The sequence below is a fragment of the Cebus imitator genome, unplaced genomic scaffold (assembly GCF_001604975.1).
Source record: "Cebus imitator isolate Cc_AM_T3 unplaced genomic scaffold, Cebus_imitator-1.0 Scaffold112, whole genome shotgun sequence".
NCBI lineage: Eukaryota > Metazoa > Chordata > Mammalia > Primates > Cebidae > Cebus > Cebus imitator.
The window spans coordinates 2,270,957-2,284,782 of record NW_016107427.1 but is presented as its reverse complement, the minus strand read 5'-3'; the positions used below and the strand labels follow the sequence as shown (position 1 = coordinate 2,284,782).

The window sequence follows — 13,826 nt, the reverse complement described above, 5'->3', positions numbered from 1 at the left end:
CCCCCCGTCCTCGCGCCCCTTACCACCTCCTGTCCCTGCTGCCTGTGACGGGTGGACATGCAGCTCTCCCGGCTGCAGAGACAAGATGACCACAGAAGAGCCGGTGGAGAACGCTGCCATCAGGGGCTAGGACAGCCTGAACACAGGCAGACGGAGGCACACAGTCCACGTCCCGTCAGCTGGAGGGCACATCATTAAAATGCTGCTGAAGAGGAAAAGAAATCCTGGGCGTTAGGGCCGGGCATGGTGGCTCACGCCTGTAATCCAAGCACTTAGGAGGCCAAGGCGGCTAGATCACCTGAGGTCATCCCTGAGGTCGGGAGTTCAAGACCAGCCTGACCAACATGGTGAAACCCTGTCTTTAAAAAAAAAAAAAAAAATCCTGGGCCCAGAAGCAATTCCACAGGGAACTCAGGTCCTTGTGGGTGGGGCCTTGGGGAGGGGGTGCCACCCAGGCCACACCCAGGCTTGTTATTTCTGACCTGGCCCCAGTGCATTTATGGGTAAACTGAGGCTGGGTGGAGGCTGCTCCCTGTACAGGGGAGGTGGCCCTCTGTCTGTGTCTGTGGCAAAGGGCTGTACCCCCCTGCTGCTGAGAGTGGTTTGTAAAGAGCTATATAAATACAGTTCTGTTCAGATAAAACACAATAAATAGGTGGAGGCATCGCGGGCAGCGTCGAGGGCGGCCCACGTCTGCTCGGGCGGCCGGGTGCACACAGCGGGAGGGGCCGGTGCGAGGCCAGCTCGAGGTCACAAGCCTGAGGGCCTGTTGTTTGAGGTAAATCTTTATAGAACGTTTCATTGGTGGCGAAATCCCTGCCTGACACTCAGATGGGCGAGAGCCGGTGGGGACTCTGGACCTCCGCCTGCAGGACCCAGAGCTGTGGGCTGTGGCCAGGCCGTCCCTGGGGCTGTGGCTCAGAACAACCCAGAAGTGGATGCATGTTCCTGCCCGAACCAAGGCTGCAGACGGCCCCACCTGCACCCTGCCCACAGCCCAGGCCCCGGCTACCCGAGGTTCTGCCCACCAGATGTCCAGGGCCATTTAGCGGGAGGTCCTGGGGTCTCGCCCCATCCGGCCACTCCAGCTGCTCCCGATGGCAGCGGCATCAGCGTGTCCTCAGCCGCAGGACCCTGGAGAGGGGCTCCTTGGCGCTGGAGTAGATGAGGTAGGTGCCGGCCGTGGTACTGAAGGCCTCCCAGTCCCTGCAGCCCACAGTGGGGAGGCTGTGCACCGCCACGAAGCCCTCGTAGCCCTGCCACCTGCGGGACAGACGGCAGCCGGGTCAGCCTGGGCTCTGCGGGGCGGCTCCTCTCCCCCGCTCCCACCTGCGCCGCCAGGAACCCAGCAGCTCCGGGTCCCATCCAGACCTCTCCTGTTCCCCACAACTGGCACGGCATGGAGACAGCAGTTGTGGGCCGCAAGGGCCTTCTCATCCTGCAAAGCAGGAGGCTGAGGCCCAGAAGAGGAAAGGTCCCAGATCTCAAGGGTCCCAGCGCTAGCTCCCCTCCACCCAAGGTCCTACCCCAGGGGCTCCCAAACCTGGAGTTGCCAGGGCCGGCCTTGACCATGAGGTGCAAGGTGACCTTCCTCAGGGCCCCTCTAACACACACAGGCCACCATGCAGGCAGGAGCCCCTCTGTCCTCAGACACAGGAGCCCCGCTCTGCCTGCTGCTCTGCGGCCCCACTCAGGGGCTGCCCAGCCCTCATTCTCTCTCCAGGCAGCTGCTGGCCACTGAGGTTTGCCTTCAAAGGGACTCACTTATCCCAGTGGCTTCCATTTCCGAGGCGTGGAGTCCCTGAGGCAGGGCACCAACATCAAAGGGCACCAGTTGTTTAAATTGAATTAAAGTATTAAATTCTTCCAGATTGCTTTCTGGAGAAGCCATGGTGATTCCTGTTCTCATGGAAAAGGGCAGGCTGGGATCCCCCCCCACCCTCTCCACTGTCCATCTTTAAAATGCTTCCAAATAAATTTGGGGAAACCTGTCAGGGTTTTGCTGTGAGAACAAATCACTTATAATGTTTATTCATACTTTTCTTCTAAAAATTCCTATTCATATCTTTTGCCTGTTTTTCTCATCTTTTACTAGTTTGTAAGGGTTCCTTTTCAGTCACGCGTGTGGGGAAGTTTCTCTTTTGATTCTGAATGGGACGTCTGTCTCCATGTAAAGCTGTTTACAGGCGGCCAGAGCCGAGGCCTTTCCTTCCTGGCTTGGCTTCTTCATGGAACCCTGAGGTTATACAGCCGCACTTGGCTTCTCTTCTTTCACATTTGAACTTCTAATCCATATGAAATGCATTTTTGTGTACAACGTGAAGTAGGGGAACAGCTTTGTTTTCTTCTACAGCTAATCTCCCGAATCATATGGGATTATCAAGTAACGCATCCTTTTCTCCTTGCCTTCAAATACAGCATTTGTGGCCGGGTATGATGGCTCGTGCCTGTTATCCCAGCACTTTGGGAGGCCAAAGAGGGCAGATCACTTGAGGTCAGGAGTTGAGACCAGCCTGGCCAACGTGGAGAAACCCAATCTCTACTAAAAACACAAAAATTAGCCAGGTGTGGCGGCGCATGCTTGCGGTCCCAGCTACTCGGGAGGCTGAGGTGGGGGGATCGCTTGTGCCCGGGCGTTTCAGACTGTGGTGAGCTGACAGCACCCACTGCCCTCCAGCCTGGGCTACAGAGCAAGACCCTGTCAAAGAAAAAAAAAAAAAGAGGTACTATTAAAAAGGTACCAGGCCCAGATGGCTTTATAACTGAGTTGAACTGAGCTGTCAGAAATGAGAGAAAAATCCTACTATTCATACTATCCCAGCCCACGGTGTGGTTAGAAAGGCCTGCAGTATGTATTTATCGTAAGGCTTCATCTTAAACGGGATGAAGTTAAGTCCTCAAAAGAAAACCACTGCTACAGACACCAAAAGCTTAGAGATAAGCAATTGGAAGTCAGCGGCTTATTAAATAATTGTGCATCATCACCAAGCGGCCTCGGGTCTGAGAACCGGAGGAAATGTCTCACTCTGAATCGTGACGTGGGCAGGAGCGTAGTGGAACGGCACCACATCCTCGCAGATGCCAGAGGAGACCCCAGCCCAGGCCGGGACGGCCTGCAGCCCAGCCAGCGGCCATGCTCAAGTGCGCTCGTTAAACTAGCGCAGGGTGTGACGGCTGCCACTTCTGCCACCAGCCAAGATTGTTCTGGAATCTTTAGCTAGGGAAGCAAACTAAATACTCAGTCAGAACCCTAGACATCAAGGGGAAATGTTCTTTATTCTCAGATGTAATTGTATTTCTAACTCTCCGGAGAATCTTTTTAAGAAAAGCGATTAGAACTCATAGTTTGGTGAGATGGCTAGATGCAAAAAATGATTGTCATGCTGAGCAACTGCAAATGAAAATTAAAAAAAAAAAAAGCCAACCCTATTCGTTAAATTTAGAATACTTGGAAAACTCCTAGAAATAAATGTGTTGAGAATACCACAGCGTCCATGAGAGAAAAGTTAAATATCCACAACTCCGAGGCTAGGATGTCCACATTACATACCTGCCAGGCTCCAGAGGCAGAAGTGCCGGCACGCGTGGGTCATGGCTACACCTGGCGCAGGGGCCGGCTCAGCCCTGACACCCGTGCAGCCAGCCCTGGGACGTCCACAAGGCCCAGCCAGTTTCGGGAAACAGCAGCTGACTTGGGACTCGCTGTGAGCTGGGGGGCCCCTGTGAGAGGAGGCGAGCCCCCAGGGGAAGCCAGGTGCTGGGAGGAGGCCGGCTTGCAGCTCATTACCTGTAAATAATACTGTTCACCGAGAAGGTGCGCCCATCAAAGGAGTTAGCGACCACCAGGAAGGAATCTTCTCCCACCGAGAAAAACTCCCAGTCCAGAGCACTGCGGAACAAGCGGGCGGGCATCAGCACACAATGGACATCGCTGGAGAACTGGAGGCTTGGCCTGAAGCCACCCCCACAATTCACAGAGGAGGAGCCAGGGCCCGAAGTCGGGAGTGGTTTTCTCAAAGTCACAGAGGAGTTGGTCTATTCCAGGAAAATGTAAATCAGTTGTTTATCTAAAAATATTTCAAAATTTATTTTATTTATTTTATTTTTGAGATGGAGTCTCCCTCTGTTGCCCAGGCTGGAGTGCAGTGGCATGATCTCAGCTCACTGCAACCTCTACCTCCGAGGTTCAAGCGATTCTCCTGGCTTAGCCTCCTGAGTAGCTGGGATTACAAGCATGCACCACCACACCTGGCTAATTTTTATATATTTAGTAGAAATGGGGTTTCAGCATGTTGGCCAGGCTGGTCTCAAACTCCTGGCCTCAAGTGATCTGCTCGCCTTGGCCTCCCAAAGTGCTGGGATTACAGGCACGAGCCACTGTGACTGGCCCCAAATTTTAAATTGTGGTCAAATATATGTAACATAAAATGTACCACCTCAGCCATCTTTAGGTGCACGGATCGGGGCATGAGGCACATTAATACTGCTGTGCGGCCGTCACCATTGTCCCCCTGCAGAACTCTTCATCCTGCAGAACTGAAGCTCTCCCTCCAGTCACCATCACCCTGTCCCTCCCCAGCCCAGCACCCACCACTGCACTTTCCATCTCTATGAATCTGACTACTCTAGGGACTGCATAGAAATAGAATCACACGGTATTTGTCCTTTTGTGTCTGACATAGCTCAGACACCAGTGACCTCAAGGCTCAACTGTATTGTCGTGTGTGTCCGAGTTTCCTTCCTTTTTGAGGCTGAGTAAGGTTCCGCTGTGTGAACGGATGCATTGTGTTCATCCACCCATCCTCAGAGGGACACTTGGGTAATTTCCTCCATATGGCTACTGTGAATGACACTGCTGTGAACACCGGGGTAGAAAAGTCCACTTTTAAGAGCTTGAAACAATGAGAGAAAAAGTCTCAGGCTTCCGGCGCCTGCTGCAGGCAGGGGCTTGATTTCCCATTCTGGACACTGCGCAGAGATGGAGTCGCAGCGCCATGGCCACCGCGCCTGGCTTCTTCTCTCAGCATCATGTCCTCAGCTGTGAGGTCAGCAGCGTGAGGTCACTCCAGCAGGGGCCTGCAGGACCTGCGGGGTCACAGATGCTGACCTGCAGGTGGACGCCGTTTCTTGTTGCAGACAACTTTGCTGAGTTCTGTCTTAGGCGTAAGCCTCGCCTGCATTTGCCAAGCGTGCATCAGTGCTTGGAGTCAGCTTGGTTTGAGGGGTCTGGCAAGTGGCTTTCCGGGAGCCCTTCCCCCCAGGAGCCCACCTGCTGAGCTGTCAGCGTCAGCCCCTCATCTTGAGATGAGGAAATGGAGGTGGAAGGCTTGCACAGGCTGGCGTCTTGCTGACATGCAGGCCAGGCCGGCCCTCTGCTTCAGCGGCCTCAGGGCTGTGGCCACTTGAGGCAGCAGGAGGAGCCCTTCCCTTGCTGGGCCTCATCTCAGATCATCCCTGGAGGCAGTTGAGGGGCCACCTGCAGGAGTGGCTTGGAAAGGTCCCTAGGAGAGGTAGGGAGCCTCGAGGTGTCCAGAGACCGGCAGAGCCCATGGGCCCTGGGCTCCTCACTCCTTCAGTCAGTCAGGGTGACATCTGGAGCCACCTCTATTGCTGGTGGGTTATAATTTGGTCCCCATGGAGCCTGTGCCAGCTCGCCGGGAGGAGGAGGATGCCCGCGATCACGTGCCCTGGTCTGGAGGCACAGCCACGGGCCCCAGGTCGGTGTGACTCCTCAATTGGACCTGAGCTCTAAAATCCAGGACCGAGGAAGACTGGCGGCCCCATGGGAGGTAGCAGTGGCAGGAGGTCCTGTATGGCTGCACTGAGGCTCATGTCAGAAGCTGGCTTCGCTTTAACCGCAAAATAAGGCATCTAGAGCGAGTCCCCGATTCTGCTTCCAAAGCAGCCCTGGCCACACCTGCCAGGGACAGTGTTATTCCTCAGAATCTCGCCCTCTGGCCAAAAGGCAGAAACACACACACTCATCTGTGGCAAATGGATGGATGGAGCGTGACTCAGCCACAAGAAGGGGGACACTCTGAGCTGTGCAGCCACGCCATGAACCCGGAGGACGCAGTGCTGTGAGAAAAAGCCAGGCACAGAGGCCACGGCTCTGCGAGTCCATTTCCATGCAGTGTCCAGAACAGGGAATCACAGACACAGGAAGCGGACTGGGACTGCCCGGGGGGAGGGAAGGGGCTGGCAAAGAGTGAGGGGGCTCCTTCTGTGGGGATGAGAATGTTCCAGAATTGACTGCAGCAACGGCTGCACGTATCTGTGGATTTAACAAAACCACTGAATTGTAAAAAGCAAACACAGCAGGCCGTTTGAAGGCAGTGAGAGCTGAGGTCACACAGCTCTGAGGAACCCCTCAGCTGCCCTGGAGAGGGTTTTGGACTTGGTGAGGCCACATGGAGCCTTCCAGAAGTGTAGGGACCCCCCATACTGGGGAGAAGGGCCAGGAGTTTGGCTTTCGTGTGCAGTTTTGACAGTAATTATTAAACATGGCCTTAATTAATTAGTAAGTACTTTCTGTGTTTCATGATTTAGTTCATGAACTGTCCACACCACCGCCCAGGGGTGACACAGCCGTAAGTTGTGGTGTAGCTGGGTTCTGTTGGCTCCACAGCTTCAAACACCGAGGCGTCTGCCTCATCCATTTCCAGACTGGCTCCGTCTCCATGAGGCACATTTCATCCCACGACTAATTTAGAATCACAGTTCATTCTCCAGCTTGTCTTATTCTAAACGTTGTTCTAAAATGCCTCGTCTACGGTTGCTCTCGGTGTGGACGTTGGAGGGCGTGGGTTCGTGCTGCGGACATGCAGCTGCCACCGCCGCCCAGTGCCCATTCCTCCTGCCACGGCTGCCAGGCCACGCAGGGGCCACCCTGGAATCCCCAGTGCCCACGGCAGGCACCGCTACTGGCTTTTTTTCTTTATTCTGAGGCTTTAAAAAAAAAAAGTTTAAAAATCATCTAAGTAAGATATTAGTAAGCTAACATTGTAGGCCTTTGCAAAACCAGCAGTTCAGAAGTAATGGGGCAAGCAGGGAAAGTCCTTCCTGGCGTGCCTGCACGTCCTGCAGCCCGCCCGGTCCTGGGGTGATGGCTGCTGGGGGGGCGCTCCCTTCCAGAGCCTTCTCCGCGCCTCCGAGGGCGCGCACAGCTGGGTGGCACACACGCCAGCCGGCTCCTCGGTGCCTGGGTCACGAGATTTCGCTGCACCGCAGCCCGCCTCTCCGCAGAGCAGCTTGTCCTGGAGACTTTTCTCCTCCAAGTGTCGTTGTGACTCTCAGGCTAGGACTAGAGCCCAGTGCCCAGGAGGGGCTGGTGAGTCGTTAAGTGAAACAGGAGTGAATGAAACCCAAGGGAACCTGAAAAGCTGCCTGCTCCATCCCAGGGTGGGCATGGGCCGGATTCCAGCTCTGGGGTCTGAGTCATATGGATTCAACTGCAGTTTTAGTCACAGACTTGTGAATTCCACCCCAGAGAAGGCCCCATGCTGGTCAAGACAGTTAGGGATTCTCAGTGTCCACACAACCTCCTGTGGCCCCTGCAGAGCGTGTCATCTGGAGCCCGACCCTGTCCTACATATGGACCCCCTTCAGCTTCCCTGGGTCTCACATCTGTCTCAACACCCCTGTCTTGGTGTCTTGGTGTTGCTGAGGAGGAGGATGCAGCCTCTGGGGAAGGGGGTAACCCTGCCGTGGCAGCGGGCACCAGTGGGCAATGGGCGATGGTCAGAAGAGCTGCTGGACGCCTGCACCTCAAACCTGCCCCTGTGAGGCCTCAGCTGCCCCTCCTCATGACAGGCATGAAGCCCCCTCCCCCTCCACCGCCCGGATGAAAGGAGGCGACGGGTATGAGCCTGCGGAGCTCTGGGAACCAAGACCTCAAGGGGGCACTGACTTTCCCAGGCCAGTCCTTGCATGGGAAGGATGGTGAGGAAGAACTAACGGGGATTCCAACACGATGGGCATCCCAGAGATCAGCTCACCCTCCCCTAGTCTGCCGCGGCACGCACCTGCAGGTGAGAATGTCCTGGAACTTGACAAAGGCCTGTGCGGTCACATTCAGCTCGTAGATGACAGAGTTGATGACGTAGGACTCATTCTGGACTTGCATCTCCACATCATAGCTGTGACTGTTGGCCACGGCGAGGAAGATCCTCTCCCCGATGTGGAAGACCTCCCAGTCCGCAGCACCTAATGTCTAGGACCAAAGGAGAGTGGGTGCGGGGGTGTGGGTGAATGGGTGCAGGGGTGTGGGTGAGGGGGTGGAGGGGTGTGGGCAGGTGGATGCAGGGGTGTGGGTGAGAGGTGGAGGGGTGTGGGTGAGCGGGTGCAGGGGTGTGGGTGAGCAGCACTCTCCCTGGCTGTCCCAGGCCTGCCAAGTGTGCCCATTGCACTCCAGATGCCAGACACAGCACTGCAGCCAGCAGCCTCCTTGGCCTCTGCTCCCTTCCTGAAAGTTAGTGCCAGCTGCACCCACCGCCCCCCCACAGCCACCATCTGTGTGACTCGCTTCTCAGCCATTCATGCCTTCCCTACTCCAGGCCCCAGTGCTGTGCATCCTACGAGCACCACCTGCTATCCCACCTCTTCCAGGAAGCCCACCGTGATCCCTCTAGTCCCAGCCCCAGTCACTGAAGCAACATCACAAAACCCCTCGAGTTTTCTTTTCCACGCCTTCCCTGGCCTTACAGTGTGGCTGAGGCTTTCCCCTGGCTGTGTAGACAGAAGCTGTCTCTGGGTTCCTGTGCTTGCTGTCCCTCCACAAACCACTTACCACCCTCAAGAGGCAGCAGGTCTGGGGCTGCACACGGAGGCGCACTGCAGCACCTCTGCCATCAGCCTCGAGCTGCGGAGCCTGTGTGCACGGGGGCCGAGGAGAGGGAGCTTACAGCTGCACCCCTGGGATGAGGGTGGTGGACAGTTCTCCTTCCTCGGTGCCCATGGGGGGGTGTTACCCACACCTGGGGACAGTGTGGAACGTGAGGGTGCTGGGGCTGCACGGGGAGTGGACAGGTTCCCTCCCTGAGAACAGTGTGGGCCATGAGGCTGCTGGGGCCGCATGGGGAGGGGACAGGCAGCCTCCCTGGGTGTAGGGCTGTGAAGGCCCCACAGGGTCGTGGGATGTCCCTTATGCCATGTTGAGGTGCAGGATCCGAGAGGTAAAGAGACAGGACACTGAAGAACTGGTGAAGAGCATCTGGACTCGGGGGCTCGCCACCTGTGAGCGGAGATCAGCGGCGGCCCCCAAATGCCCAGAAGCATCTGTATTTATTAGGTACAAGTAGGGGGCAGGGTCATGAGTGAGGCCATCATCTATAGGCTTAGTAATAGGGCATACATAATCACGTGAGTCACAAGTGAAGGGACCACCCCATATGTCACCTGGGCCGAGAGGTGGGCCGTGCGCAGTAGGGGTCCGTGCCATGCGCAGTAGTAGAGGGTCGTGTACAGAAAAGGGGTCCACCCCCATTAGGTCACCGAGATAAGGAGGTGGGCTGTGTGCAACAGGTGTCGTGCGCAACACTTCTTATCTGGGGCTGGAGACTTCAAAGGGTTTCTAATAGAAGGATATTATAAGCCAATGCAGTGGGAGCTGACTGACTTGTGCTCTTCTCTTAAGATGTTTATGGGAGGATGATTTGAGCTGGCACAGAAGTGAGAAAAGACTGACAGGGTGTACAACCGCCGTGACTGGTCACACCAGAGGGGTTCTTCTCCCTCGGTTACTTCCAGGATGTCAGGCCTGAGGCCAACTTTCCACAGGAACTGGATGCAAGGTGCTACAACTCCTTTATCAGGAGGAGAGGCTCCTGCTCCAAGCCTGCCGTACAGCGTATGCCCTTTCAGGCAGGGACGCCACCGCCTGGGTCTCTGGTTCTTGTCCTGGTCTGGCTGTTTTCCCATGTACTGCTTCTGTTCTGTGACTGCTCTAGGCATTCCTCCTACTACAGACTACTATATGGTTGTATGGAAGGATTCTATAAATCAGCACTAAATGTGTCAGTACAGCTCCGACTACAATACCTATATGATCATTTAGAAAGATTATATGGAACTAAGTATGCTAGATATAGGTATTAAGTATGATTATATAAACTAGACATATGTAAGCAGTAAGTTACACTTCAAGCACTATTCTATAAACTAATATATGATTATATATGCAGGATTATATAAAGGAAACAGCTGAGCAACAACACTATATTTTTCAGGCACTAGTTGTGCCTGGGGTCTGGACAGTTCTCCTTTCTCAGTGCCCATGGGGGGTGTCACCCACACCTGGGGACAGTGTGGGACATGAGGGTGCTGGGGCCACACGGGGAGGGGCAGGCTACCTCCCTGGGGACAGTGTGCAACCCCAGCGTCCCCACAGGGAGGCTGTCCCTGTGCGCCGTCCCAGGCTGTCCTGGCTGAGGACAGAGCCGGTCAAGCTTGGGGCTGTGTCCTCCTGTCTCGCCCTGTCCAGAGTGCCTCCTGCCTGGAACACGTGCTCCACCTGGCCTGAGGGAGGCAGCTCGGAGCGCCTCCTGTGACAGCGACCTCAGGACGTTTTCTATTCGCCCAAACCCACCGGCCAGGCCCGGCTCAGAAGCCCCAGGGTCTGATGCGACCTGCCCTCCGCGGTAGGTCAGGCCCCCTCCCTTGCTTGTCTGTTCAGGAGGGGCTGCCCAGGTGTCCTCTGGCCCCCCTGACTGTCCCGCACCTGCCTGGAGGCTCAGATCTCGCAGGAAAGAGAAAGCTCTGGGCCCAGCATCAGCCCGTATTCTCCACACCCAGTAGGGGGCGCCATTGCCCTCCCGAGCCCGGAGCGCGACGCAGGGAAGCTGTGGGGGGCGGGACCACGGGGGACGGCGCCACAGATGAGGACACAGCTCCGTGGGCGCCAGGCAAGGTCCCAGAGCAGATCTGCAGCTGGCCAGAGGAGCGTACATGGTGAGCTGAAGCTAGAGACCAAGACTTGCCCGGCAAGGGCAGGGCACCGGGACACTGGGCAGCTCTGAACCCTCCTGGGGCCAGGGGCGGGCTGAGGCTTTCCTGGGTCCGCGCACCCTCCCTTCCTATGGCTCCATGAGATGTGACTATTCCTATCTGCAGTTAAACAGCTGCCCAGGGCCACCAAGGGGACTCTGGGACCTTCAGCATCATCTGCCCCGTGGCCGCTTCACAGCGGGGCAGGTGCTGCTAGTGTTACACACAGGCCGCTTCAACGACTCAGCAGAAAAGAAACAGGAACCTGCAGACTGTTAAACCGTGGGCTCCTCCCAGGCTTGTGCTGAGGAAACCAATGGAGTGGGCAGCCCTCGTGTGTGTACACATCTGCACACATACCAGCACACACCCGCACACACACCTGCATGCACACACACACCCACACACACACATGCACATACGCACACACATGCATGCACACACCTGCACCCACCCACATGCACGCACACACACACATACCCAAGTGCACACATACCTGCACACACACACCTGCATGCACAGGTCCACACCTGCACACCTACATGCATGCACACACAGGTGCATTGTGTATGCACACACACACCCACATGCACATACGCACCTCCCTGCATACACACATTTGCATGCACACACATGCACACACCCACATGCACACACACACCTGCACACAACCACAGGCCCACACCCACACGCGCACGCACACACTTGCACACACCCACTTGCACACACACATGCACATACCCATACGCATAGGTCCATACCTGCACACCTGGGTGCATACACACACACACACATGGAGGTGCACTGTGTTTGCACACACACATGCAAACACATGTGCCTACAGTTTTACATGCACAGATGCGCATGCACAGGCCTGCTCATGTATTAATACATGTACATCCACACATGCACACCCACACACATGTACACCCACACATGTAAACCCACACACGTACACCTGCATACATGTACACATACATGCACACCACACATGTACACCTACACCTACACACATATACACCCCCACACATATAACTACACAGTGCACACCTGCACACATGTACACCCGCACACATGTACACCTACACCCTCACAGACACCTGCACACATGTACAGCCACACATGCACACCTACACACGTATGTACACATGCAGCCATGCACGTGTGTGTACATGTGTATGGGCGTGTGTGTACATGTGCATATACATATACACACATGCCTGTACACAGCACAGCCCTGCAGGCACACACACATGCCTGCCTGCACGACCACATCGACACACACGTGCACACGCATGGTGCGGCTCTCCCCACATTGCTGGGGAGGACCCAGGAGACATGCCTGCAGCCCTGGGTGTTCTTCTCGTGGAGCCCCCGCTTCTCAACTGCTTGCTGACACTCACTTGTGTTGAAGCAGGTCCCGATGGACTCTGGGGCCAGAAGAGCCTGAAACTCCCTCTCAGGGCAGGCCCCAGAGTGCCTGCCCTGTAGCAGCCCAGGGAGCTGGGAGACCCCAAACTGGCCCTCTGAGCACTGTGTAGAGAGTGCTCACTGCATGCAGGGGCTGAGCTGGGCATCACATCTCAGTGATGGGCAAGGTGCCGTCCCAGCCCCAAGGAACCCTGAAGCAGGGGCTGCTGCAGATGAGGGACCATGGAGGGCTGTCCAGGGCCTTGGGAGCACAGACAAAGAGGGCCCAAGGCAGGGAGGAAGGACAGGGGAGCTGGTGGCAGGAAGGCAGAGAAGGGTATCCAGGCAGAAGGAACTGCAGGACAGACAGAGAGGACCCAGGGAGCCAGGAGGGCTGGGCGCATACAGAGTGGGGAGCAGGGGCTGGTGCAGGTCTAGAGGGCCTGGGTGTGGTGGAAGCAGCTGAGTTTCCAGCCAAAGGTCACTGGGGAGCCAGAGGAGGCTCTTGAGCAGAGCGAGGAGGTCAGATGTATGTCGATGGCTCTGAAACCCACAGGAGCTAGGAGGGTGTCAGGGGAGGTGAGCAAAGTGCCGTGGGGATGGGGGTTCCCACTCCCAAGGCAGGAAAGAAGTGTGGGGTGTTTGGAGACAGGGGCTGGGGAGGCCCCTCAGAGAACTGGGTACCTCCATAGGCATGGGTGGCACAGGGACTGCTGTGTGCGCCCTGGGGAGGGGCAGGCAGCAGGAACGTGAGGTGGAGGTGGTGGAGCTCTGGCCACAGCCCTGAGGCTGGTGGAGACCCTAGGTCGGGAAAGCCAGAGACGGGCTGTCTGGCCCGGTGGGACCTGCCGCACTGTAGCCTGCCTCCAGGGCAGGGGCTGAGTCCGTGTTTCCTGGGGTGGCAGGGAGCAAGCCTTGAGTTGCATCTTGGTTGGAGCCCAAGGTGGGACGCGCATTTGTTCCAGGAAGAGCACATGTCTGCTGTGGGGGTTGGGCGTGGAGGCCTGTCCAGGACATGGCAGTGGCGGGAGTTGGTGCTGCGTGGTCCCTGCCTGGCTGCCACTGCAAAGCAGAGCCCCAGCTGGAGTGCAGGGCCGGACAGGCCTCGAGGGCTCGGGGCAGCTCGGAGGCTGCTCAAGTCACCCTTCTGCTCCCTGAACCCAGCCAGGGTCTGCGCACCCGATTTAGCAAATCCAGGGTCCCTGTTCAATCTGAATCGCAGGCAAACAATGAAGGATGCTTTAGTCTGTGTGTATCCCATGCAATACTTAAGACATACTTTGGCCAAAGAAAAATTAGTTTATCTGAAACTGGCTGGAGGCTGGCAGAGACTCCCAGGGGTTTCACTAGCTCCTGGTCCCAGCACTCAGCTGTCTGAGTCCACAGCAAGGCAGTTCCTCCTCCCTACTCCAGCTGTCAGAAGCCCCTTGCAG

The 13,826-nt window shown here is 56.3% G+C and overlaps 1 protein-coding gene across 1 annotated transcript; it reads right to left on the bottom strand.

The window, feature by feature from the left end:
- Nucleotides 1-301: 301 nt before the first annotated feature.
- Nucleotides 302-9,951, bottom strand: LOC108311284 (thrombospondin-type laminin G domain and EAR repeat-containing protein). The gene is made up of 5 exons (XM_037741988.1): nucleotides 9,742-9,951; nucleotides 8,789-8,869; nucleotides 8,025-8,212; nucleotides 3,788-3,889; nucleotides 302-1,263 (listed from the first exon to the last, which is right to left on the bottom strand). Exons 1-5 carry the CDS (start codon nucleotides 9,949-9,951, stop codon nucleotides 1,110-1,112), a joined length of 735 nt encoding a protein of 244 aa, XP_037597916.1. The 3' UTR covers nucleotides 302-1,109.
- Nucleotides 9,952-13,826: the final 3,875 nt, after the last annotated feature.